This window comes from Electrona antarctica, assembly GCF_951216825.1.
Source record: "Electrona antarctica genome assembly, chromosome: 16".
Classification (NCBI taxonomy): domain Eukaryota; kingdom Metazoa; phylum Chordata; class Actinopteri; order Myctophiformes; family Myctophidae; genus Electrona; species Electrona antarctica.
In genome coordinates, this window is record NC_136797.1 from 43,402,540 (window position 1) to 43,430,423 (window position 27,884).

Sequence of the window (27,884 nt, forward strand, 5' to 3'; positions counted from 1 at the left end):
GCGCACCCTCGTCAGTGTCATGAACAATGGTTGATAGGCAGAGACTAGCAGTAATTGTTCAGGGTGGAGCAGGGAATCCTAAATCCTCTGATAAAAGATCCTACAAGTGTGTGTGTGTGTGTGTGTGTGTGTGTGTGTGTGTGTGTGTGTGTGTGTGTGTGTGTGTGTGTGTGTGTGTGTGTGTGTGTGTGTGTGTGTGTGTGTGTGTGTGTGTGTGTGTGTGTGTGTGCATACTAATGTGGGCTACTGGATGACTGTTGTTGATAAGTTCAAAGTGTACAGACAATGTACATCACTGGCTCTCTGACACACACACACACACACACACACACACACACACACACACACACACACACACACACACACGTAAATACTAACGCTACACCCATGTGTGTGTACGTGTGCGTGTGCTGTTTCCTTACCATTGTTGGTATGTCTGACACAGTCCTGCAACACAGCATGCCACTTCGTATGTTCCTTCTCCGTCATTACACAGAAGTAATGGTGGTGGGCGTAGGGGTGCCACAGGATGAGCGGGAACTGGGTGGCACACTTGAAAAATGGACTGCTGCTCACTTTGGCCTTGATACCTGCAAGCCAAATTCATATACAGTAGTAATACATCAATAATGAAAGTAACAATGAGCAACAACTCAACCGACGTGTCAGTCAGTATTCAAATATCACTGTTTATAAGCCATACTCTTGTACTTGTTTCTCTTGTGTCTCTCGTACCTGGCAGGCTGGTGTTGATCAGCTCCATGTACTCGTCCAATGAAGTCAAGACCTTGTATCCAGCACAGTTGATGGTGTATTTAGCGTGCAGGCCTCTGTCATGAGCCTGACAAAACAGCGAGAAGGACTGCTCAATTAGAACGGCTTTCTAATCGAGTCAGTTCACAAGAAATAACAATTTACACTTTAGGCATTTAGCAGAGACGCTCTTATCCAGACCAACTTACAAGCGCGAAATCGGAATAACAACAATAATTATCATCATCATTATTATTATCACTGGTGGCGGCGGCCGTTCGGGGCATTGGCACCTTTTGGAACCCGTGGCCGTACGGGTGTATTCGAGAGAACCGCGCTCATCTGATGGACTTCACACTCAACACACTTCCCTCCCTCAGCAATACAAACAGACAGACAGACACTGTACTGTACTGTACTGTACTGTACTGTACTGTACTGTACTGTACTGTACTGTACTGTACTGTACTGTACTGTACTGTACTGTACTGTACTGTACTGTACTGTACTGTACTGAGATTTCTAGATTATTGTAATGTTACTATAATAATACTAATTAATTACTTATTAAAATAGAATTGCACAACTCCAGCAAATGGAGAAACGGTAATGAATTCAACATGGCTGTTTTGTAGGAGTGATTACTCACCGTTTTGCTGTCATACAGGCTGACGTCATAGGTATTGGAGATGAACACAAAACGATTCCTCCATTTCTTGTTCTCTTCCAGATATTGAAACATACTGCCTGAGAAGATGGACCTGTCCTCAAGTGGGTCCTGGAAAAAAATCATTACAGTTATTACTATTACTACAGTGGTGGTTTCACAATACTGTATGTCGTAACTCTCTTTCCATGGCTCGAGGTTGAGCTGATGGCTGTCATTGTCATAACCTTGAAGCTTAATTGGTGCTTAATTCCCATGTTGTGTGGGTGCAGGACTGAACCAAGAACAACATGTGTGTTTACACAGCTATACTGTATACAACAACACCCACTTTGTTCTTTAGATTTCCTGTCTTAGAACAAATAATACCATAATGCAAACAAGTCAGTCTCGGCAAGGAAGGAACACAGTAAAATCCATTGTGTTAATTGAACTCTGAGGGGGTACAAATGGAAGCAAATGGACCCATGCAGGTCCATTTGGTTCCATTTGTACCCAGTCAGAGTTAATTTAACACACAGGACTTAACGGTTAAGGAAATAGTTAGAGATGGGGGAGGACGAGGGGGAGAATGAGAGCGGGGCGAAAGAGAACGCCATGTTTAAAAGCTTGTTTTGCTTACTGGAAAATGTGAAATTCTCCACATTTCTTGAGCATGAATCCATCTGAATATACAGTGCATTCAAATAGTCAGACTAGTACAGTGGCGTGCACAGACATTTAGAGGGGCAGGTGCTCAAGTTAAAAAAGGGCACCTTGTGCAGCGCGTGGAACCGGCCGGTTGCCTTAATCCATTTTGGGCGGGAACCCCTTTTGGTGTTAGCATTATGTTATGCTTTAGCTATTTAAAAATAGCAGATCTACAAGCTCATAGCGCACCACCGCTACGAGCTTGTAGGTCTGCTATTTTTTCAAAAGGGCACATTGCCAAAAGGGCAGGGGGTGCTCTAGCACCCCCTAGTGTCTATCTGTGCACGCCACTGGACTAGTATCACTCTGCTGTGTATTCATTCTTGCACCTGTGTTCGGTCACGATGCAACGCCATCACATTAAGTTTGACAACAGAGAATGCAAGGAGTGATTCATGGCTGTCTGTCCATGCATGAAATGTGCTCCACTTTCCCTCTAATGGCTCCATGGTTCCGTCAGAAGCGGTAACAGCTACAAAGGCAGCTGAATGACTGAACTGTGTCCATTGCAGGGTAGACTGATTGTGGACAAGACTAGTAAATTATGATCACAAACACTATTGTATTCAGGGATACTGTACGTGCGATGCACATACACTCTTTTGTTTGTAGTCGGGGCAAAACTGTTACAAGACTGGACGGTAAAATGTTGTGTAGCTATTTACAATTTGATCTAGCTGAAACCTGAATACAATAGCCACACATTAGCAAACAGAAACTGCAGGTGTAAATGTTGGCTACTTGGCTTTGACATGGTAATGTGTGTTTCACTTCAAATTGAATTGTTCTATATACTTTAAAATGGCCTCCTTAATCCATTGAGACCTGGAACGCATCCATGTCACGTTAGCGTTTAACCACATTAACCATTAACCCATTTTGGGGCGGGAACCCCTTTTGGTGTTTTAAACATTGTTATAATTTAGCTATTGAAAAATAGCAGATCTACAAGCTCATAGCGCGCCACCGAGTGGCGCGCTATGAACTTGTAGATCTGCTATTTTTGAAAAATCGTTAAAATGTGCCTCAAATCTTTCCGAAAATTGTCATGATTTAGAAAACTTTTTTTTTAAATTTCGACGTCAGGCCTGAATGGGTTAAAAATTGCATTGTTTGTTTTTAATGTCAATTATTAAAGTGGCTATTCTTCATACATAACACATTTCAAAGTGATATATTGTAGTTGTAGCAGTGACAGACAACAGACTGAAAAAACAATGCAGTATAACGTGGTATAACACATGAGCACGCCTCCGCAAGACCGCAACTGGTCGCGGCCCACATCAAGACCGCAACTGGTCGCGGCCCACATCAAGACCGCAACTGGTCGCGGCCCACATCAAGACCGCAACTGGTCGCGGCCCACATCAAGACCGCAACTGGTCGCGGCCCACATCAAGACCGCAACTGGTCGCGGCCCACATCAAGTCACCTTTTGACAAGTCTCTCGAGACAGACTGTGACAAAGGAAAAGAGGGCGCTGTTTTTCCTTTGTTTTGCCAATTGGTACCCAGATTGCCTTTTGACCAATGTGGCCCCCACAGTGAGGATGGCCTAGAAGTAAAGAGGCCACCCAGTAACCAAAAGGTTGCTGGTGTTGTGATCCCCGGCGCTGATAGGAGGTCGTATATTACATTTGTGGGCTGGTGACTGGACCTGGCGCTCTGACCTCTCCAATGAAATACATACTATGTGAAACTAAGGAGTGATATGCGGAAAGACACATTTCAATTGCCTTGTGTATGTTGACAATTAAAGTAAACTTCTACTATATTCACACAGTAGGACCACCCCGGCATAGTAAGAGAGTACAGGACGTACATCCCTGTAGGAATGGAGTGTGTAAACTTGCCTTTCTGTGAAGGAGCTGCGATTGTGCTCCTCCTCCTCCTTCAATCTCATAGCGGACGCTGTTGAAGAGAGCCACTGGATACTGCTGCTCGTACAGAACACCAAACTCCCTCATCACGTCCCCGGTGCGAGCTGGGGACAACACACACACACACACACACACACACACACACACACACACACACACACACACACACACACACACACACACACACACACACACACACACACACACACACACACACACACACACACACACACACACACACACACACACACACACACACACACACACACACACACACACACACACACACACACACACACAATGATGTCTTGCATTAATGATGATGTATAGCATTTTTACATTATAATACAATACACACAGAAAATGCAGCACTTTCGCATCATCAGATTCTGTTTAGGTACATACATGTGAAAAACCTACGTTCAGAAGCTCCAATACAATAAAATGTCCTAAAAACACAGTCAAAGAAAGTACATAGTGTAGTGTACACAGAGAGTCTTTGCACATTCCTTGTCAGTTTGCCTGGCTATGCTGGGGGTTTGCGGCACAAATTCAATATGTGAGCATTTCAGATTTCAGTATGCAGCATTGCCCAAGTTATTGTTTTGGTACATCTCTCTCCCATGCACCTTCCCCCTCTCCCTCTCTCGCTGACCAAGCTATGGTCTGACATCATACTGTACGACAGAAACTGTTGCCTAAACACCTTGGTTTGACCAAAGACATCCTACTATCCTACTATAAAATGAAACCTTCTGTCCTCATCAATTGTTCTCTCAGTGGTTTGGCCAATCAAACGGATGGATGGATGGATCAGAACTGAACTCGCTCATGGGCATCAACCATTCCTTCACTATTCCCAAAAGTTATTAGGATTTCTATGGGACTTGGTAGTACCAGTTGATTTCTATGGGACTTGGTAGTACCAGTTGATTTCTATGGGACTTGGTAGTACCACTGTACCAGTTGATTTCTATGGGACTTGGTAGTACCAGTTGATTTCTATGGGACTTGGTAGTACCAGTTGATTTATATGGGACTTGGTAGTGCCAGTTGATTTCTATGGGACTTGGTAGTACCAGTTGATTTCTATGGGACTTGGTAGTACCAGTTGATTTCTATGGGACTTGGTAGTACCAGTTGATTTCTATGGGACTTGGTAGTACCAGTTGATTTCTATGGGACTTGGTAGTACCAGTTGATTTCTATGGGACTTGGTAGTACCAGTTGATTTCTATGGGACTTGGTAGTACCAGTTGATTTCTATGGGACTTGGTAGTACCAGTTGCGGTAAAGATTTCAAGTCTGCACATAGTTTGTGTGCATGGCACAATGCTTATAGATTAGTGGATGTTGAATTGTCAACAATCAATCATTTGACACATGCTGCCTAGCCTACACAGTAAAGTCCTACGTAACTCTTACACTGTCCAAATGTCTTTAAGATTGGATTTTCCTGGGTACTGTGACAGTAAAATCATTCTTGTCAATGTAACTCTGAGAGTGTATAAATGGAACCAAATGGAGTTTAATGGACGCATTTGTACACCCACAGAACGTGTTAGACACACCACTAAATCCACCATGACATCAGAAGAGGCCACCACTGCAAGGTCCAGTGTCAGCACCACAGATATTACATTTAACCCAAAATATATTTACAACAACAGTTGGCTTGTGGCACAGAAAAATCTTTCCACAGTCTGAAATCACTGAAGCAGCCCCCCCCCCCCCCCCCCCTCCCCCAACACACACAAACCACAAAATAGGACCGAACTTAAATGAGATTACAAGCAACACTGGGGAATTCATATCTCCATGACCTCTCCGCCCCATCACTAGGAAACGTAAGGTTTGTTCAGCCGATCAGTGTTTTCAGCTGAGTCAGGATGAGGAGATATGTTTGTGGATGGGGGGGGGGGGGGGGCAGGAAGGAGCAAACAGGTCTGGTGTGGGAGGTCAGGAAGGAAAGTGTCCACAAGACAGGATAGCTAGTGAGGGAGAGAATGTGGAGGAGGTAGGATAGGGACAGAGTTAGGACATCAAACACAACCTTGCCCTTAAAACACAAACACTACTGTAGCAATACTACAATGTATCTCATATACTGGAAGATCCTGACTGTTAATTTAACAAATGGATACATCGACACTGAGGACTTTACTGTGTGTACAGTAGAGGTTTAATGCAACTGCACTAAACCCATTGTTTATATATATACTATGAGCCAGGCGGTTCTATTCAGTCAAATCCTTTGTTATTAACAGGGTATTCCTAGAATGCATAGTGTCCTATACTAATGGTTATAGCAGCAGGATATATTTTACTGAGTGTTGAATGATTGCTTTATGAAAGTGTGTCACATTATAAAAGAATAAGACAAATTCAGAGACATTTATATAATTAATTTCCTTTGCATTTTGTCTTGTGTGGCTCTTGATCCAATGCAGGTTTTGGCCCAATCATTTGACAACCACTGATCTAAATATTTCTCAGGAAGGTTTTGCGTCCAACTGCATTAGCATTACTGTATAATTACTGTATGCTCAGTTTCTATGCATTAGGAATACTACTGATGTGTATGTGTGTGTGTGTGTGTGTGTGCATGCGTGTGAGAGAGTATCATTTATTCCAACTGCCCTCTTAAAACTCAAGTGTATGTGAAACACTTGAATGGAACAGCTGTGCATAGTGCTTACTGTTGATAAAACTCTACTGTTATCAACAGTCCATTGTTTTAGTCATACAGCAAGTGCTTTTGAAATTAATTACAGAAACGTATCTGCCTTTTTGTTTTACTCAGTAAATGTAGGTTCTGCTTTCTAATTTGAATGAATATCACACACATTTTGTGATGAAAGATTATATGCCTGTGTCATATGAAATTGCATCTAAGTCTACGAGCTAGCTTGAAACACATTCAACAACACGCAATTGTACCCTGTACAATCATGGCTGCTATTTCTGCAGACCGTACTTTCCACTGCCCAGGGCTTTGCCATGCCAGAACCAGAAGACAGGGCATGCATGAGAAATGCATGCATGCACGCACACACACACACACACACACACACGGACACGGACACACACACGGACACGCACACACACACAGAAGAAGAGAATCCTTAGCAAGTAGCAGCTCTTGTTACAACACACCACACTGCAAATGATCGTTTGGCTTGAAGCTAACTGAACAAAAACAAAGAAAAGAAGGCACAATTCCAAGTTAGCGAGTGCAACAGTAACAGTATTGTGTGTGTCTGTCTATACTGTATGTATTTAATGTATGTACATGTGTCCCGGCTAGCCATGTTTACGTTTATTCAGATCCCCATTAGCTGCCAGTGAGTTGGGGCACCACAATGGAAATCTGGGCTGGAATTGAACACTTTGTTTCCTGTTTCCATTACCGGCAGACAGACAGAGGGCTTCTTTGAGTATGGAATAAATGAAACGCTGCAGGTCTCACCACAGCTACATAGACACATAATATGAATTCAGTACTGTATAATGTAGGATAATTGTGGTCCTCTGTAGCTCACTGGGTAGTACGGCAGTGTGTTAAAGATGCAGTAAGTAATAGTTTTGGTTGAAATAAGTGTTAAATTGCTCTCTATTCTGTAATCTTTGCTATATAGTGTTCTATAGTGTTTGTTCAATAAAAGGGTCTCTTTAGTAAACAGAAATTGCAATTTGATTCAATCAGGAGAGAAATTGGAATGGATGACACAAAGAAGTGAGCCGACAAACTTGGAATTGGAAAACTAGAACATTTAGCTGATTGGATGACAACCCACCTGAAAATGTATTTAACTTTTTATTAAAGAGCGAAAGACGGGGAGACTCCTATTACTGAACAAATACCCTAATAGCAATGACTACTATCAGAATATAGTCTTATATAATAGTCAAATCTTTGCTTCTGGGGGGGGGGGGGGGGGGGGGGGTCCCTGGAACAACATATTTTCAGATGGGGGTCTGCAGTCAAATACAGTCCTTGACATGAAAAAGGTTGCCCTGACATAGAAACTTAGGTTTTTCAGAAAACTTTTAGGATTTAGAAGACTGTTTTTTAGAATCGGCCTCAGGGCTGGATGCATCACAGAGATCAGCTTCTCGGACTATATATCTTTTTATTCACAAGGTGGAAAGTGAACAAGTGACTTTTATGCCAAGTGCATCTTCATCAGCGTCATGGCTCTGATGAAGATGCACTTGGCAAAGTTGCTTCGAAATGTTAGTCACTTTTTTACTCAGCACATTGTAAATAAAAGATGCATTTAATTGTCTGAAACGCTACAGTGCTTTCTTTTGTCATCATAATACTGACGTCACGTGATAGACTGGCCCGGCAAGTACTTTTTTCACCCGCACAATACTGGGAACTCAGCTAGTGATATAATACAATGAGGCAGCTACGGTGCCATGATTCAATATGTGACTCAAGGTAGTAGGTACAGGGATTTGTCGTGGTGATATTGGTGCCTAGAAATGACCAGCTGGTGCCCGGCTGTAGAGCACAGAGTAGTCGTTAACGATGGAAGTTCCATGCCCCACCCGGACCCCGGCTATGCAATACCTGTTCCACCCATCTGTCCGTGACCCTTTTATTCCCTAACTGACAGGTGAGACAGAGTCAATAGTACAAGTGAGGTTTACATTTATTTAAGTCTGACACTTTTGTCACATGACCCTCCTGTTCGACATGTCAACATTTCAGTTGACAATATGACATTTTTGTTGAGTGAAAGGGCCATGCAACGATTTCTTAAAGCTGCAATCTATTAAATGTATGTCCTATACCTGGAATTCAAACCCGGGCTTCCTGTGCAAGGGCCAACATTTACCGCTGAGCTTAGACAAAACACCCACTTGGGCAGGGTTAGGGTAGATATTGTGCTTTGAGCTTCAAGTAATACCTCTTGTCAACCAGTTAGTGCTCCTATACGGTGGCCACAGAAGAGCAAGGACACCATGCACCTCCAATCACCGCAGTTTAGTTACAACATACAGATTGGTTAAATGAATGTTTATTCACACAAAAAGGATTGCAGCTTTAAGTCGGTACACTCAAGAAAGGTGACCTCTTGGGGAGACTATTTTGAAGTGGTCATGATAGCAAGCTGCCACCACCCACCAGGCATAGTGTTTAGAGCAGATGGTTATAGGGGTATGTACTACGTAGGGTTGGTGGCAACCCTTCCCGCCCTGTTCATCACCCTGGCATCATGAAGCTATTTCATGAAGGCCAGCTGACAGCCAATCACCTGCTCTGCAGTGCAGATAACATGCTGGAGCTTGTCCTTGGAATAGAAGGTGGTGGGAGAGAACCACACTGTGATGATATTAGCAAGGCTTTTAAATATTAGCTGTTAATAATGTGCTGTGGGTGTCCTGGAGGCTTGGCATGGGTTCAAATCTGTCCGGACATCATAACTACACAGCAGAGTCCTGAGCGTTGATGTAAATCATAGTGTAAACGTAGACCCTTATAGCTTACCAGTGGCTCCATTTTAATGTTAATTTTAAACTGCAGGCTGTAAATGGACCGGTATTGGTTTATCGTGCGCTCTGAGGAGTGCACTTATCCAGTTCATTTAATTCTGAGGGTGTAAAAGTGAACACTTAATATACAGGTAGATTTTTAGACTATCTGGGTTCAATTAATACTTGTTGTTTGCAGTGTACTATTGCATGTCAGTTTCTCGCTCTTTGTCCTCTCTTCCCAGTCTCTCTCCAATGCACTGCTCATGCAGTAAAGCAGAAATACCTGTAAAGTAATGGTTTACAAAAGGACTTGTTGGTTATGCAAATGTTGAGCTTCTTGAACTTTAGAGGGGTAAAGGGAAGGGACCAAATACAGATCCCTAAGGGGGCCCCGGTCAATAAAGTATAAAGGCTTTGTTCTTTAATCGAGTGAGGAAAGCAAAAACTAGAGTTAATTTAATTATGGTGTAAAAATGTGTGTTTCAAAAGTTAACTTGACAACTGGTGGTTGTGTGGGCGATGTGCTGACCACATTGTTGAGGTGTCGTCGGTTCGATTACAGCTGAGGATCTGTCCCCTTCTCTGTGAAGGGGACAGTGAACCTGGCTAAAAGATACTAACAATTAAATAACTACTGTGTTGTCAACTAAAGTCGGACTCTGAAGTCTGAATCAGCTTTATGTAATGTAAGGACACAGTAGTTTCCATGCAGGGAGGAAAGGAGATAATATAATAGATACTAGTGGCTCACGAGGTAGAGCAGCCACTTTGGACTGTTCCTGGTACTATCCCCAGCTCCATCTGGGTTACTGTTGAAGTGTCCTTGAGGAAGACACTGAACCCCATGCTCCAGAGTCCAGATGAGCAGGGAGGTGCCTTGCGCTTATAGGCGCTGTATAAATGCACCATTTACTAGGGCTGCAAAAATGGATTATCTTCAGTTCAAAGTGATTATTTGTTTGATTAATTGAATATTCACGAGAAGCTGTTTTTCTTTTATTGGCCAGTACATTTTTGATCAACAAATCGACTCAAAATGTTTGTATAATCGACTAAAATGTATTATTCAATTTATTCTGATACATGTTTTACAAAACACGCACACACGCACGCACACATATTGCCCTGTATTCTAAAGATAGATACTGTGTATAGACACATGTGTGACCACAGTTTTATGTGGCATTTGATAGATAGACATGTGACCACAGTTCTATGACACAACTCATGATCTGATCAGTGTGAGTTCCATTGTTGCCTTGTTGATGCAACTGATTAGTCTTGGTTTCAAGTATTCAAGTATCTTTGAATTTGATGAATATAGTCTTCCTCACTAGGTTTCATCCAATGGGTGATTTACCATGTGAAATGGGACAGTACAGGATTCTTAATGTCTTCATTATCACTGACAACTTTTTTTGCTGGCAGGTAACAAAAATATGTTTGCACACCTGAGGCAGATGCATTGAGAAGTTGTTTTCACGGAAAAGGTTTTTACTAATGACTGCATAACATAAAATAATAAATAAATGTGTGTGTGTGTGTGTGTGTGTGTGTGTGTGTGTGTGTGTGTGTGTGTGTGTGTGTGTGTGTGTGTGTGTGTGTGTGTGTGTGTGTGAGAGGGTGTCCACTCATAAGGGAGGAGATCAGTCAGTGAGAATGTGCTTCAGCAGCAAGTATGAAGAAATCATCTTGATTGAGCTGTCTACTCTAAATAAGACTCCCACAGCAGAAATGCTGACCAGCCTGCCTTCCCACGCAAACACACACGCACACATGCCTGCACACTCACACACACACACACACACACACACACACACACACACACACACACACACACACACACACACACACACACACACACACACACACACACACACACACCATTTATGTGACAAAGGTTTATTAATTTAGGAGTTAATTAAGAAATATTATTATTCAGTAGATAATGCTGAAGAATAGTTACTTTACTGTAAGTGTTACACACTTACACACTAGGCTGCAGTAGATTTTACAAACTTTAGGCTAAATAACAACGTTCACTTCATGCAATATATCACATCTACAGTGTATGTAGCTGATATCTTTATCAAAGTGTCTCTACAGGGCAAATGAGTGCATCATTTATTGTCAAGCAGGCAGGCCTGTGCTTTATCCTGGTTACCGTCCTGGTGCATTGAAGCATAGGAGAGACTGGCAGAGTTTGAGAGAACAGAATAGTGAGTGAAGCTGCAGCGGTAAAGCAGGTAGCAACACGCCTAGGAGGATTAATAAGCACAACGCCTGTCTGGCTCATACACTCCTTTCTTCCTTGCTCTCTCTCTCTCTCTCTCTCTCTCTCTCTCTCTCTCTCTCTCTCTCTCTCTCACACACACACACACACACACACACACACACACACACACAGCATTTCACTGCCAAGTTGTACAAGTTTAACTGTATGTTACAAATAATTGCTTTAAGTTGCTGTACGCAGAGGCACCAACGTTGCATTAAACCCTTATTTGTGTAGCCTACGTGTTATTCAACTTGTGATGCATAATTATAATTAATGTTCTTATTGTACATTATGTTAACTCTAGTCTAAAATACTATGCTATGGTGCATCACCCACATGTGGCTCCCATCCTGAGGCTGGCAGCCCCAGGCAACTTCTCTGGGAAACCATCAAGTCCCTAGTTGTAACCACTAAGCCAAAGCAAATAGGAACTGGGCGTCTTTATTTTCTTGAGCTCTTTTGACGGGAGTGACATTGGTGCAGCCTTGCTACTCAAAGAGACATGAGCATCCTATCAGTTCAAAACAGAACAGAATGCATCGCTCTATCCTAACTTGGTAGTGCTCACTCAACTCTTATTCCGTTCCCATGCTTTGTTGAAATCACACCAACCACAATAAATCACAGTGGGAGGCTATATGGGCATTCTAAGTTTTAAATAGAAGCCAGTCCTAAACTTAAACAAACACCAACCCCGGCCATGGGGAAACCTAGTCATTATCTCTTGTAAATAGCCCTGCGTGGAGATTTGAGCTCTGGGGCTTTCTTCAAGTTGGTGCACTGTCTGCAGACAGAACAGCTGAAGTGAATACTGTAACAGACTATAGGCAAGTGTGGGAGATGTGACTTTCTAGGGAACTGCCTGGCATTTTAGCCTATAGGCTGTTTGCTGCTCTGTATGGAAAATAACGAGAAATAATCTGACAGTGTCTCTTCAATAGATAGCTATAGTGGTTCCCCATTTTTTTTAGGACCCCCAAATTCATGTACAGTATTTGGCCCCAGACCCCCATCTGAAAGGACTTTGTGCTATATGGACCCAAAAAGAGAATATTTGTGTTTTTATTTTTATTTCTCCCCTTTCTTTAGAAATCCTCCCCCTTTTTAATTTTAAATAGCATATCTTTAAAGTTCACATGTAGCTCTTTAAATAGCATATCTTTAAAGTTCTTCACATGATAGCTCAGGCTCAGCTATTTTCGAATAGTCAAAGTATAAAATAGAGTTAAACTGTTCTTCATGTTGCTGGCGACCCCCTGGAATCCCTTTAAAGGACCCTTTTGGACCACCAGTCCCCCCGGACCCCGCTTTGAGAACCAATGCTATGTATGTGATGTGAGTGATACTCAAGTCAAACGGTGCTCTCTTACCTGTGATCAATTCACGCTTGCTCTCATCCAGATGAGAAGACACGACGTCTCCCATGGCTACAGCCTACAGGTGACCGAGGTAAGCCTCCTGCCTCCCAAATACCCTGGCCAAGTGGGCTACCCCAGGTGAGGGTTTCAACACCGCACTATCACCTCAGATATCTGAAAATGGTTAAGTGATCCACTTTGGCTTCCTCTCCAACAGATCGTTGTAGAGTGGTTCTGTACGATGGTATAATGATGCGCGTCTATAATCCGTCTCGGTTATCCTCCTCTCCAGCTCTCCAGTCCGTCCTGAGTCCCGATTGACTCAAATAAGAGCAGCAGAGCACTACAGAGAACCAACTAGCAACTTCAGTGAAGTGAATATTTATTTCTGTAGTTACTTCATAGTGACAGACACAGGACAGGACACACCCTCTGGGTATCAACGTGTTCTGTAAAAGGAGTGGCTACAGCCAGTCTGATTCTGTGACTATTCATATTGAAATTAAGTGGCTCGATAGTTTCGATCGACCTTCACAAAGCCGTTACTAGTTTTTGTTTTTTTTAACATATCGGCCAAATATTTTCTAATAACATAGGCCTACCTTTATCAGATCAGTGATCATCAGTGCATTTTTACCTTTTAGAATCCCTTTAGGCTAGCTATTATTTTCACAGCATGTGTGCTCTATAGTCTAATGTCAATCAAAGTCACATGCAGATGCAGTCAGTCCAACAAATGAACAATAAGCCTAAGTATAATTAAGAGCAATCTTACAATCAATGTAGGCTACACGCACAGGGAGCTCCCTCGTCCCTCTCCGAATTTGAAGAGACACAGCGCCATCATGTGGACCAGACCTATACAATTGATCCACTGTCCAGAACGATGCCGATATTTACTGTGGCCTCTGGGCTAATAAAATAATAGATCATCATAATGATTATGGCAAAAGAAGGCAATTGGCGTGTTTTCACTGGGCATTTATGAGAAAAGTCAAATATCCCAACCAGGGGCGCAGATAGCATTTTATAACTGGAGGGGATAGTTTTGGGGGTATTTGCGCGCGCGCGGAAAATGTCACGAGTTGGGGGGGATATCCCCTCCACTTTTGCACTGAGGAGGGGGGGACATCCCCTCCACTTTTAAGCAAAACAGCTGCTGCAGTGCATACACCAAACCAGTAGAGGGCAGTAATACGCCTTGAAACGAGAACTGGTTGCTGCCTGATCATTTTTTCCTTTTCTTCCGCTCAAAAGGTGGAGGGGACGATCCCCCCCACCTCATAAAACTGAGGGTGATTACCCCCCCCCCCCCCCCCAACTGAGCGCCTGATCCCAACTGATTCATTAGATTTATTTTTGATGTTATCATATGGTTGTCCAGTAGGCCTAGAGATAGGGTGACCAGATCCAAACTATTCATTTGAGGGACAGAAGTATCGCTTGTGCCACACAGAAGTATCCCACTTGTCCCACACAAGCGATACTGGAGTACCGGATTAGCAATTTACTACTTGATCCCCCCACCTCATAAAACTGAGGGTGATTACCCCCCCCCCCCCCCCCCCCCAACTGAGCGCCTGATCCCAACTGATTAATTAGATTTATTTTTGATGTTATCATATGGTTGTCCAGTAGGCCTAGAGATAGGGTGACCAGATCCAAACTATTCATTTGAGGGACAGAAGTATCGCTTGTCCCACACAAGCGATACTGGAGTACCGGGTTAGCAACTTACTACTTGAGTTGCTATGAAATGCCTTTTTTTTGATTGATTGAAAATTGTATTAACAGTTTGCAGAATTACAGTACATTTCAAGCACAAACTCAATACAAAGGCTGTTAACTGTGAGTGGACGACCCAATTAAGCATTACACTTGTTTACAACAGGGTCCACCATGTTCAATTCATCAAAACATTTAGAGACGTACAAATAGACACTTTTATATAGACAAAGAACAGAACAGGAATTCATCATAATGGAGGTAAAAAGGGAAAAGAAACATATACAGTGAGGGGAAATTTTGACCATAGGCCTATTGGCTATCATTTATAAACTCCTCTGGTGTCTCACATTTTGTTTTAAAATCATGCTTTTTTATGCTATTTTAACAGGCTTAAAAACACATCTTGCAGGAAGAGACAATGAGAGAGCTTTACAACAGGCCAACTATTAGGGCATTTGAACACTGATGCCTGTCAGTCACAATGTGGGACAGGGTCTCAATTTGTGGGACGCCTGAAAAGTCTTGGAAATGAGGGACTGTCCCACGCAAAGAGGGACTGGCTGATTCTGTGACTATTCATATTGAAATGTAGTGGCTCGATCGTTTCGATCGACCTTCACAAGACCGTTACTATTTTTTTTTGTTTTTTTTAAACATATCGGCCAACCTTTATCAGATCAGTGATCATCAGTGCATTTTTACCTTTTAGAATCCCTTTAGGCTAGCTATTATTTTCACAGCATGTGTGCTCTATAGTCTAATGTCAATCAAAGTCACATGCAGATGCAGTCAGTTCAACAAATGAACAATAAGCCTAAGTATAATTAAGAGCAATCTTACAATAAATGTAGGCTACACGCACAGGGAGCTCCCTCGTCCCTCTCCGAATTTGAAGAGACACAGCGCCATCATGTGGACCAGACCTATACAACTGATCCACTGTCCAGAACGATGCCGATATTTACTGTGGCCTCTGGGCTAATAAAATAATAGATCATCATAATAATGATTATGGCAAAATAAGGCAATTGGCGTGTTTTCACTGGGCATTTATGAGAAAAGTCAAATATCCCAACCAGGGGCGCAGATAGCATTTTATAACTGGAGGGGATAGATTTGGGGGTATTTGCGGAAAATGTCACGAGTTGGGGGGGATATCCCCTCCACTTTTGCACTGAGGAGGGGGGACATCCCCTCCACTTTTAAGCAAAACAGCTGCTGCAGTGCATACACCAAACCAGTAGAGGGCAGTAATACGCCTTGAAACGAGAACTGGTTGCTGCCTGATCATTTTTTCCTTTTCTTCTGCTCAAAAGGTGGAGGGGACGATCCCCCCCACCTCATAAAACTGAGGGTGATTACCCCCCCCCCCCCCCAACTGCGCGCCTGATCCCAACTGATTCATTATATTTATTTTTGATGTTATCATATGGTTGTCCAGTCAACACATTCTCATCCCATGTCATAATTTGACCTCGCCTTCTGACGTTTGGCAAATACTTCAATTACCTCAATTCTTGACGTATTTCGGAAAAATATTACGTCATGGCGTGACTTTAATGTAAAAAGGTCACGCTCTGACGTTTTTTATTTTTCTGTCAAATAATCTGAAGCTATATTATTATTCATGTCATGTTAGAGCAGGTCTGAAATAAACGTCAGAGCTGATATCGACATATAAATATGAAATAAATGCTTAAACATGTCACTATGTCTAATGTTATAACCATTGGGTTAACCAATGCTAACAGCTTCCCTGCTAAAGTATGTAAATTCCGCTAAAATCCGCCTTTTTGTACACAATCGTTTTTGAAGATAATACTAGTCTTTTACTAACTGGCTAACAGAAATAGCAGATAAAGAAGTATTAACAAAAGTGTGTTTATTTTGGTCCGCCTAAAGCTAATTCATGCTAATGTTCCAGCTGGGGGCACTAGTGGAAAATGCGGAAATGGCTTCCTATTTCCAATAGCAGAAGAAGAAGACTCAAACGAATTTAATGTAAACATTGTAACATTATGTCACCATAACGTGGTTATTATTAGTTGCTTTGGAATGTACCTGCCACGAAAATTAAGGTCATAATAACGCAGATCGCATCGATATGTAATATAGTGCGATAATGTACTTGTTTTAGCTACAGAGGATTGATATCAATATATTAGCTAAATGTAGCTAACGGCTATCGTTGCGGCGTTGCCATTTTCTGCGAGAGAAATAAGTAACCCGCCCGGTATATGAAAACAAGCCCAAGCCCCCCAAAAACGCAACCTGCAACCTGCAACTACCAATAAGCTCAAAGTCGCTTATAATAAGAGGACTTGGCAACCCTCGCTACAGGAAGTTGGTCCTACATGTTTTTATTATTATTTATATTCACCGAGTAGTGTCAAATGACTTAACTTCCTGTTGCGAGGGTTGCCAAGTCCTCTTATTATAAGCGACTTTGAGCTTATTGGTAGTTGCAGCCTTGCAGGTTGCGTTTTTGGGGGGCTTGTTTCTAAAGTTTCCAGTGATTTTCACACATTTCCATGTCAAGGACCCCCAGAATTATGTATTGTCCAAGAACCCTACATCAAAAAAAATATTTTGTGCCAGGGACTGGGACCCCATATCAGATTTGGACAAGATTTGTGTTGTTAAATGCTTGTAGATCGGCTATTTTCGCTTATTTTGGGCTTGTTTTCATATACCGGGCGCGTTTGCTTATTTCTCTCGCAGAAACTGGCAACTAATAATAACCACGTTATGGTGACATAATGTTACAATGTTTACACTAAATTCGTTCGAGTCTTCTTAGTGCCCCCAGCTGGAACATTAGCATGAATTAGCTTTAGGCTGACCAAAATAAACACACTTTTTACAAACTATCAGTGTTAATACTTCTTTATCTGCTATTTCTGTTAGCCAGTTAGTAAAAGACTGGTATTATCTTCCAAAACGATTGTGTACAAAAAGGCGGATTTTAGCGGAATTTGCATACTTTAGCAGGGAAGCTGTATGTGTAGTTAGCATCGGTTAACCCAATGGTTATAACATTAGACATAGTGACATGTTTAAGCATTTATTTCATATTTATATGTCGATATCAGCTCTGACATTTATTTCAGACCTGCTCTAACATGACATGAATAATAATATAGCTTCAGATTATTTTAGACAGAAAAATAAAAAACGTCAGAGCGTGACCTTTTTACACTTAAGTCACGCCATGACGTAATATTTTTCCGAAATACGTCAAGAATTGAGGTAATTGAAGTATTTGCCAAACGTCAGAAGGTGAGGTAATCATGATGAGACAATGTTGCAACTTGCAACAGTAGGCCTAGCGATAGGGTGACCAGATCCAAACTATTCATTTGAGGGACAGAAGTATCGCTTGTGCCACACAGAAGTATCCCACTTGTCCCACACAAGCGATACTGGAGTAAGGGGTTAGCAACTTACTACTTGAGTTGCTATGAAATGCCTTGATGTCATATTTGACCATAGGCCTATTGGCTATCATTTATAAACTCCTCTGGTGTCTCACATTTTGTTTTAAAATCATGCTTTTTTATGCTATTTTAACAGGCTTAAAAACACATCTTGCAGGAAGAGACAATGAGAGAGCTTTACAACAGGCCAACTATTACAAGCCCAGTATCAGAAAAGCTGCCAATACTGCTTAAAATGCAGGTATCTGCCAGTCCATGCCATTCCCATACCACCGAATTTATCACATGATATTTCATTTACAGTAATATTTTGAATGATTCATGTTGCATGACTGTTTTATACTCTAAAGGTGGTTGCACACTGGACGCGTTTTTCGGAAAACGATGGAGAAACGCTGCTAAAAATCCGAAGAAACGTGCTCAGTGTGTGGGGACCTTTACTGTACTATTTGCATTTTTATTTTATTGTGGTGCTGCACGTTAACAGTTATGAATGAAAATGTGGTTTATTCCTAGATCAGTGGTTCAAGGAAAAAATGGTATGAATTGCATTTTTATGAATTGCATTTTTATAGTGCTTTTCCAAGTGCTCAAAGCGCTTCACAATGGTTCATTCATTCATACATTGGGAGGTGAAGCGGCGAACAGTCGACGGCCAGCGTCCTCACTTCCCACATTCTCACACCAATGGTGGCAAGCTCACACCGACAAACTCATTGGAGGCAATGTAGGGTTCAGTGTCTTGCCCAAGGACACTTTGACATGTGGACAGGAGGAGCCGGGATTCGAACCGCCGACCCAGGGATCATTGGCCCTAAATTGGTATCGGTACATCTCTAATTTGAGAGTTTCTGTCCAACCCTCCAAGAACATTTAACAACCTGCTTTGGTACCCGTCCGGTCTCTGGCAACATCCACAAAAATGTACACTGTTCTTCAAATAAAATGAATTCCTGAACATCTAGGTTACATTTATTATAGTCCAATGTCCCTGTGAATGTGTGGACTGAAATTGCAAAGTGATTGGATTGGAAAGTTGGATTTATGTAGCTATTTTACCAGGTCTGATTTAGTTCTACTCTGGTGAAGACGAATGAATATTTTCTATTCCACAGTGTATGTATCCCATAGGCCCACTACAGACTACATCACAGTTGTAAGCTGCTTTTATACAGAAGTATGCCACTTAATGTAAGTTTTGATCTCACGTGATTGGCTGAGAGGAAAGGTAGTGTACTCTCATAACTCTGAGATTGGAAATTAACCTAATGGGTCCATTCGCACACTAGTTAACGAGCTTAAAGCAATTGGTTTAGATAGCACATCAGTGAGCTGGATGCAATCCTACCTGGAGGGGAGAGAACAGATGGTGGAGGTGAAACTGCAGGTTGACAAGGCCCTCAGCTCTTAACTCGGTAGAATCTGCACCTGGCTCGCTGTTAACAAGCTTATCTTTACACCTGGGAAAAACTGAATCCATTCTCTTTGGCTCTAATAGTAATCTCAGCAAGGCAAATGGCTTCTTGTGACAATGTTATCACATGTAAAGATGAAATTACCGACGACAGAGTACAGCCAGGGACGGATTAACCCCCACAAGGGCCCCTGGGCCGGTACGTTTCTGGGGGCCCCTATAGCGCGCGTGCGTGCAAACTTTTTGTGTTTTTATCATCTTTTTGAACTAAATTTAACAAAATCAACAGCCAATGAAGGGCCTCAAACCTAGTAACGTGCGGTCCAATTTCCCCGAAGGGCCCCTGAGAGCCAAGGGCCCCTGGGCCACGGCCCCACTGGCCCAATGGCTAATTTGTCCCTGAGTACAGCACCTTGCAATGGGTCTGGTCCACAAGATTCGATACACCACCAAGATACCCATGTACCTGTCTAGATACTTCCTTAATGTTAACGAAGTCCACACCCACAACACCAGAGGGAGTGCAACGAACCATGTACAACCCAGATTCGGCACAAACAAGGGACTAAATTATTTTCGCTCCTATGCCACCAAAATGTGGAACGCCCTACCAACAGTCATTAAGACATGTGAATCCCTTGACTCCTTCAAAACCGCTCTCAAAGGGCACCTACGGACGGCTGCAATTCAAAACTGGCCCCCGTAAAATATTTCAATCAATCAATCAAAAAGTTACAGACTTCTAAGGTTCCATTTAGAACCCCCTCAAGGGACCCTGGACACCACATTGAGAACTACTGTTCACACACTGACACTAAAACACTATGTGGCATTGTGGCCACTGGCTAATTAAGCAATAATACACTTGAGGTCATTGGTGTGAATGAATAAAACATTAACCAATCTGTTTGGTAGTATATTCATACAATATTACTGTGTCTGTCAATGTGTGTGGAATGTGGAATGCACTCCCCGTTGCAGTCAGAACTGCAGCATCACTCCCAATCTTCCGCCGTAGTCTGAAAACCCACCTTTTCAGACTCCACCATGGCCCATAGCACTTACCCTACCCCCTTAGACAGCACTTTTTAGACTTAGATAGCATTTGATACAGACTTATAGCATGTTATGTAGACAGCACAATAATTGCATTGTATGTAGTCATAGCACTTCATAGTATATATGTACAGCATAGTATAGTATATATGTATAGTTTATATGTACAGTGTCATTATATAGATATGTTCTAGCTACGTTCTTAGCTTACGCATGTTTCTTGATAAATGCTTTTTATATATGTGATGTATTCCCATGCTTTTGTTCTTGCTAAATGTAAATCGCTCTGGATTAAGAGCGTCTGCTAAATGCCTAAATTGTAAATTGTATTAGGGGACTAACTATTAGGGCATTTGAACACTGATGCCTGTCAGTCACAATGTGGGACAGGGTCTCAATTTGTGGGACGCCTGAAAAGTCTTGGAAATGAGGGACTGTCCCACGCAAAGAGGGACTGGCTGATTCTGTGACTATTCATATTGAAATTAAGTGGCTCGATAGTTTCGATCGACCTTCACAAAGCCGTTACTAGTTTTTGTTTTTTTTAAACATATCGGCCAAATATTTTCTAATAACATAGGCCTACCTTTATCAGATCAGTGATCATCAGTGCATTTTTACCTTTTAGAATCCCTTTAGGCTAGCTATTATTTTCACAGCATGTGTGCTCTATAGTCTAATGTCAATCAAAGTCACATGCAGATGCAGTCAGTCCAACAAATGAACAATAAGCCTAAGTATAATTAAGAGCAATCTTACAATCAATGTAGGCTACACGCACAAGGAGCTCCCTCGTCCCTCTCCGAATTTGAAGAGACACAGCGCCATCATGTGGACCAGACCTATACAATTGATCCACTGTCCAGAACATGCCGATATTTACTGTGGCCTCTGGGCTAATAAAATAATAGATCATCATAATGATTATGGCAAAAGAAGGCAATTGGCGTGTTTTCACTGGGCATTTATGAGAAAAGTCAAATATCCGATTCCCAACTGATTCATTAGATTTATTTTTGATGTTATCATAATGGTTGTCCAGTAGGCCTAGAGATAGGGTGACCAGATCCAAACTATTCATTTGAGGGACAGAAGTATCGCTTGTGCCACACAGAAGTATCCCACTTGTCCCACACAAGCGATACTGGAGTACCGGGTTAGCACTTACTAGGCCACTTGAGTTGCTATTAAATGCCTTGATGTCATATTCGACCATAGGCCTATTGGCTATCATTTATAAACTCCTCTGGTCTGGTGTCTCACATTTTGTTTTAAAATCGTGCTTTATTTTTATTCTTATGCTATTTTAACAGGCTTAAAAACACATCTTGCAGGAAGAGACAATGAGAGAGCTTTACAACAGAAGGCCAACTATTAGGGGACTAACTATTAGGGCATTTGAACACTGATGCTTGCCAGTCACAATGTGCAATGTGGGACAGGGTCTCAATTTGTGGGACGCCTAAAAAGTCTTGGAAATGAGGGACTGTCCCACGCAAAGAGGGACATCTGGTCACCCTACCAGTAGGCCTAGAGAGTAGACAGAAGGGTCTGAGATGCCGATTGAATCAGTGTCAATCAGTGTCAACTGATTGATGCTGAAGCCCCTTGTCCATAGCAGGAGACACCGCTGTAAAACTTTTGTTTGAATGGACACCAATGACAATGTGTAAAGTCACTGCTTTCAACTGGCTAAAAAATTAGGCTAGGCCATACTGACTTTCTGTCAAAAACACAGAATCAACTGATATTTTTTACAACCCAGTAGTTTGCTGACGAAATTTTCAAAACCCTCATCAATGAAGCGAATCAAGTCGCTCCAAATGGTTCCAAGTAAAATACTACTACTACTACTACTACTACTACTACTACTAATAATAATACGTTTATAATATTCCCAGGGGTAGGAATAAATACAACGTTGAGGAAGTTCATTTTTGAGCGCAATTAAATTATTTTTGGGAATAGCCAAATGGTTGAGGAGGACTATAGGCTACTACTGGAAAAAACACATTATCCAGGTCGGCTATCAAAGAAAGTCTGCTGTTTAATAACCTTATACTTAGGCTGCTTGGGCCAGAAAATAAGTAGGCCTATAGCCTATATGCCTAAATTAAGACAAAACAAAGTTTGGTAGGTTTGATGATTGCAGCTACATTAAATCAACCAAACAATTTTAAATGGTGGAAGAGCGCATAACTGCATGCCTGGCTGACATCTCACAGTGGATGTCCTCCAACCACCCCAAGCTGAACCCAGGAGAGAGAGAGGGGGGAATAGGAAGAAAGAATAGAAGAGAGATAGACAGGGTGGGCTCCATGGAGGGGCCTGGTCCACATCTGGTCCAGGTCGTGCACTGTGAGGCCGGGTCCACGGTCACACTTCTGGTGGGCTCCATGAAGTGGCCTGGTCCACGGTCACACTCGGCAGTCAGTTGGGGGTTAATATTAGAGGTCCACGGAACTGCGAAGTGGAGGACGAAAAGAGACTCCGGGGAGGGATTCCCCGGATGTTGGGTTAGTGGCAGGCCTTACTGGAGCCTATACAGTGTATATTACAAGCACTGCTGGGAGACAAACCCACACAAACAATTTACAATTATGGTATTTAGCAGACACACAACACAGGTGCGGGGTTTGGCGGGAGGTTCCCCTTACTCAGTTCTCACCCTTATGACTTTATCGGGTGAGCGAGTACTGGAGACAAGTCTAGCTATAGGCTTTGTCGTAGAGAAAGGTTTTTAACCTAGTCTTGAATGTGCAGAGCGTGTCAGCCCCACGGACCGAAGCCGGGAGAAAGTTCCACAGCTGAGGTGCCTGGGACCTAAACGCCCTGCCTCCTATTGTAACTTTTGATATTTTTGGGACAGTAAGCATTTTTGCATACTGTAAACGCACTGGTGTTCTATTTGGTTTGTAGGGATCGATGAGTTCTTTGAGATATTGTGGTGCCTGAGAGCTTTGTAGGTGAGGAGAATAATTTTGAACTCTATTCTGTATTTAACCGGGAGCCAGTGTAGAGAGGCCAGTGAAGGAGTGATATGGTCTCTTCTTCTGGTACCTGTCAGCACACGCGCCGCAGCATTTTGAACTAGCTGTAGGCTTTTCAGAGACTTACTTGGGCAGCCTGACAATAGCGAGTTGCAGTAGTCCAGCCTTGAGGTAACAAATGCGTGGACGTGGAAGTTTTTCTGCGTCATTTTTGGACAGGATGTGCCTAACCTTTGCAATATTACGCAGGTGAAAAAAGGCAGTCTTTGAGATTTGTTTGATGTGAGATTTGAAGGACATATCTTGATCAAAGGTAACTCCCAGATTCTTTACAGTGGCCTTGGAGGCCAAGGTAATGCCATCTAGGGAAAAGTTCTCGTCAGCTAGTTTGTCTCTTAGGGGCTTAGGGCCAATAACGATAACTTCCGTTGGCCCATAGCACTTACCCTACTCCCTTTTTAGACTTAGATAGCATTTGAAACAGACTTATAGCATGTCATGTAGACAGCACAATAATTGCATTGTATGTAGTCATAGCACTTCATAGTATATATGTACAGCATAGTATAGCATATATGTATAGTTTATATGTATAGTGTCATTATATAGATATGTTCTAGTTACGTTCTTAGCTTACGCATGTTTCTTGATAAATGCATTTTACATATGTGATGTATTCCCATGTTTTTGTTCTTGCTTAATGTAAATCGCTCTGGATTAAGAGCGTCTGCTAAATGCCTAAATTGTAAATTGTAAATGCTACAGATGGAGAATGCATGCATGCTGTTAGCCCCATATGTGCCCTCTCCCTAGGGGCTAGCATGCTGTGTCTTTTACAATTTAAATATCCTATAGCGTTGCAGTCCCGCCCCCTTTCATGACGAAAGGAAATGAATCCCAATGCATTTTTCCCATAGACATTTCAAAACGTATTTCTTTAAAGACCTTATAAGCGTCGTACAAAGCCAACTCTTGTCATGACAAATCATATCACAATATTTTCGACCAAACAAATAATTACAAAGAAGAAAAACAACAAAAAGTGTTGTAACCTGCCGTTTTCGTCTTCTTTCTAATTATTTGTTCAGCCCGAAAAATTGTGTTTGTTGTCATGATTTGTCACTCACGACAAGAGTTGGCTTTGTCCGCGGCGTAAACGTCTTTAAATAAATACTTATGAGGAAAATGAACAGGGATTTATTTTCCGGGTCTCTCGAGGGGGAGGGAATGTGACGCTCTATAGCTCGGAAGGACAGTGAGCTATTAGTCCTGTGTTGTGAGATTGCCTAATTGTGAGACAACCATTGATTTTGGCAAACATTTGTGTGAATTAAAAACATCATAACTTTAGCTTATAAATGTGTATAGCCTATTTATACCACCTTTATTACTACCACAATTTTAGCTAATGTATCCATTCCACCTCACATGGAGCTGGGGTGTTTCAGGGGAGGCGTTCCTTGTAACAGTTCTCAAACAGTACTCAAACATATCAGCCCCCCCAGTGTGTGTGTGTGTGTGTGTGTCCGTGTGTCCGTGTCCGTCCTAACCTGACTCCGCCAGATTGAAGAAGATGATTAGATGGTATTTCTCCTTTCTATCTAACAGGCCACAACAGGTGAGATTTAATTTGGCGCTCTCTGATAGAGCAGTAAGCAGTACAGGGGCCCCCCAGGGGACAGTTAGTTCCTCCCTTTTGTTTACCGTATACACAAACGACTGTGTCAGCTCACAGTCCAATCAGTGTGTAGTCAAGTTCTCTGACGACACTGTTATACTTAGTTTACTCACAAGTGAAGGTAACACCAGTAGCCATACAACTGGAGTGGACAGGTTTGTAACCTGGTGTGATGAACATCACTTACAAGTTAATGTAAGGAAAACTGAGGAGATTGTAGTGGATCCCAGGTCTATAGGTGACCACACCACGATCACCATACATGGTCATGACATCAAACAGGTTACCTCCTATAAATATCTAGGAGTGCACATGGATTGTGCATAACGCCTATAACGCTATTTCTGTGCTCGGACACAGGGACAGGGTCAGGGACAGACCCAGGGACCCAGCCACACACATAGCTGTCTATAGGAGTACTCGAAAGTTGAGGGGGCGAGGGATGGATGGAAGGAGGATTGCACGTACACAACTCCACTAGCCAATCGTATAGCGAGACTGTCGTCCTTCCAGGTTATGGGGTGAAGACTAGCCAATCGTAGCTCCGCCGTCGTCTCTGACTAGAAATCCGCATTTAGTGTGAGCTATCACCACCACCACACACACCATCCAAAACCGAGGATCCATCCGTATATGGATAGTGTCATTATATAGATATGTTCTATTACGTTCTTAGCTTACGCATGTTTCATGATAAATGCTTTTTATATATGTGATGTATTCCCATGCTTTTGTTCTTGCCTAATGTAAGTCGCTCTGGATTAAGAGCGTCTGCTAAATGCCTAAATTGTAAATTGTATATCTTTTCAATCGCCAAGCCCTTTAATTGCACCATGCACCAAATAGGCCTACATTTTTTAGGCTGCATCATTAAAGCACTCAAGCACTGACTGAGTGACACCCCCACGCCTGATTTTGGGAGGCTGCAGCTGGCCATGGTAGCTATTGCTAATTGCACGTGATGCACGGTACGAAGGGAGGCCCTCTCTAGTTTTTGAGTGGTGTAAACCACTCCTACAACTGGCTTTTGTGTGCATAAAAAAATTGGTTGCTATGTTCAAAATAATTTCTGACGTAATTAAATCACACCCGGGTGAACTGGATGACCGTAGCAACCGTGGTCATTTTCTCTGCACAGAAAAAGCCAGTTGTGAAATCACATCCGGGTGTGATTTCATTACGTCAGATCAGAGCTGATCAGGCTACATAATACCTTACCTTATTTCATTACGTCAGACATTACGTCAGACCACAGCTGATCATGCTATATAAAACCTTACACCACTCAGTTCACACGGGTGTGATTTTTTTATTTTGATTGATTGATTGATTGAAGTATTTATTAACAGTTTGCAGAATTACAGTACATTTCTAGCACAACTCAATACAAAAACTGTTAACTGTGAGTGGACGACCCAATAAAGCATTACACTTGTTTACAATACAAAAACATTTAGAGATGTACAAATATACACTTCTATTTAGCCAAATAACGGAACAGGAATTCATCATAAAGGAGGCAAAAAGGGAAAATAAACATACAGTGAGGGGAAAAAGGAGTGTTGAGATGCACCAATTCTCCTTACCTCATCAATGCTGTGTAGGGTCAACCGGGTGCAGCTGGTACTTCTGGTGACAGATGTGCCATAAATCTGGGGGGGGGCTTTTAATGGTATTGTGATGCATTAGCATGCTGTGAACATGGGCTAGTTAATGCAATTCCTGTTCTGTTCCCATGCTTTTGTATGCAAACCACTATCTGTGCTTGATTTTAGACAGTAAAATGGCTAAATTCTTGGAATGAATTTTTAGGTAAACCTAGCGTTGGATCAAGGATTATCATGTATTTTATCAAGTCTGTCTGTACTGTACTGTACTGTACTGTACTGTACTGTACTGTACTGTACTGTACTGTACTGTACTGTACTGTACTGTACTGTACTGTACTGTACTGTACTGTACTGTACTGTACTGTACTGTACTGGTCCTCCTCCCAGTCCCTGGCCTGTGTGTGTCTGTGTGTTAGGCTGTGCAAAAGTGACACTTGGATGGTGAACAAACGCTATAACGCTATTTCCGTGCTCGGACATAGGGACAGGGTCAGGGACAGACCCAGGGACCCAGCCACACACATAGCTGTCTCTAGTACTCGAAAGTTGAGGGGGCGAGGGATGGATGGAAGGAGGATTGCACGTACACAACTCCACTAGCCAATCGTATAGCGAGACTGTCGTCCCTCCAGGTTATGGGGTGAAGACTAGCCAATCGTAGCGCCTCCGTCGTCCCTCCAGGCTATGGGGTGAAGTCTCTAGCGCTCCAATTGGAGGCTGATCCGCAGTCAGCGCCGATGTGAGGGGTATATAGTGGGCTACACTGTAGCCCACTATATACCACTCAGACTGTAGCCGCTACAGACAAACCGCAGGACAGAGACGGTCAGACACCCAGCAGCATCACATCATGGCACCC

The 27,884-nt window shown here is 42.4% G+C and overlaps 2 protein-coding genes across 2 annotated transcripts in view; one reads left to right on the forward strand and one right to left on the reverse strand.

Annotated features, from left to right (window-relative positions):
• The window catches only part of niban2a (niban apoptosis regulator 2a), a 40,149-nt gene extending 26,727 nt beyond the window's left edge, over positions 1-13,422 (reverse strand). The window contains exons 1-5 of the mRNA XM_079525123.1: positions 13,125-13,422; positions 3,963-4,093; positions 1,403-1,531; positions 736-841; positions 423-590 (exon numbers count right to left, since the gene is read on the reverse strand). Coding sequence (XP_079381249.1) covers positions 423-590; positions 736-841; positions 1,403-1,531; positions 3,963-4,093; positions 13,125-13,179 — 589 coding nt within the window. The 5' untranslated portion in view covers positions 13,180-13,422. The remainder of the gene's footprint in view (positions 1-422; positions 591-735; positions 842-1,402; positions 1,532-3,962; positions 4,094-13,124) is intronic.
• Positions 13,423-27,826: 14,404 nt separating this feature from the next.
• The window catches only part of stxbp1a (syntaxin binding protein 1a), a 32,512-nt gene continuing 32,454 nt past the window's right edge, over positions 27,827-27,884 (forward strand). The window contains exon 1 of the mRNA XM_079523800.1: positions 27,827-27,884. This exon is cut by the window's right edge and continues 28 nt beyond it. Within this exon, the coding sequence (XP_079379926.1) occupies positions 27,876-27,884 (9 nt within the window). The 5' untranslated portion in view covers positions 27,827-27,875.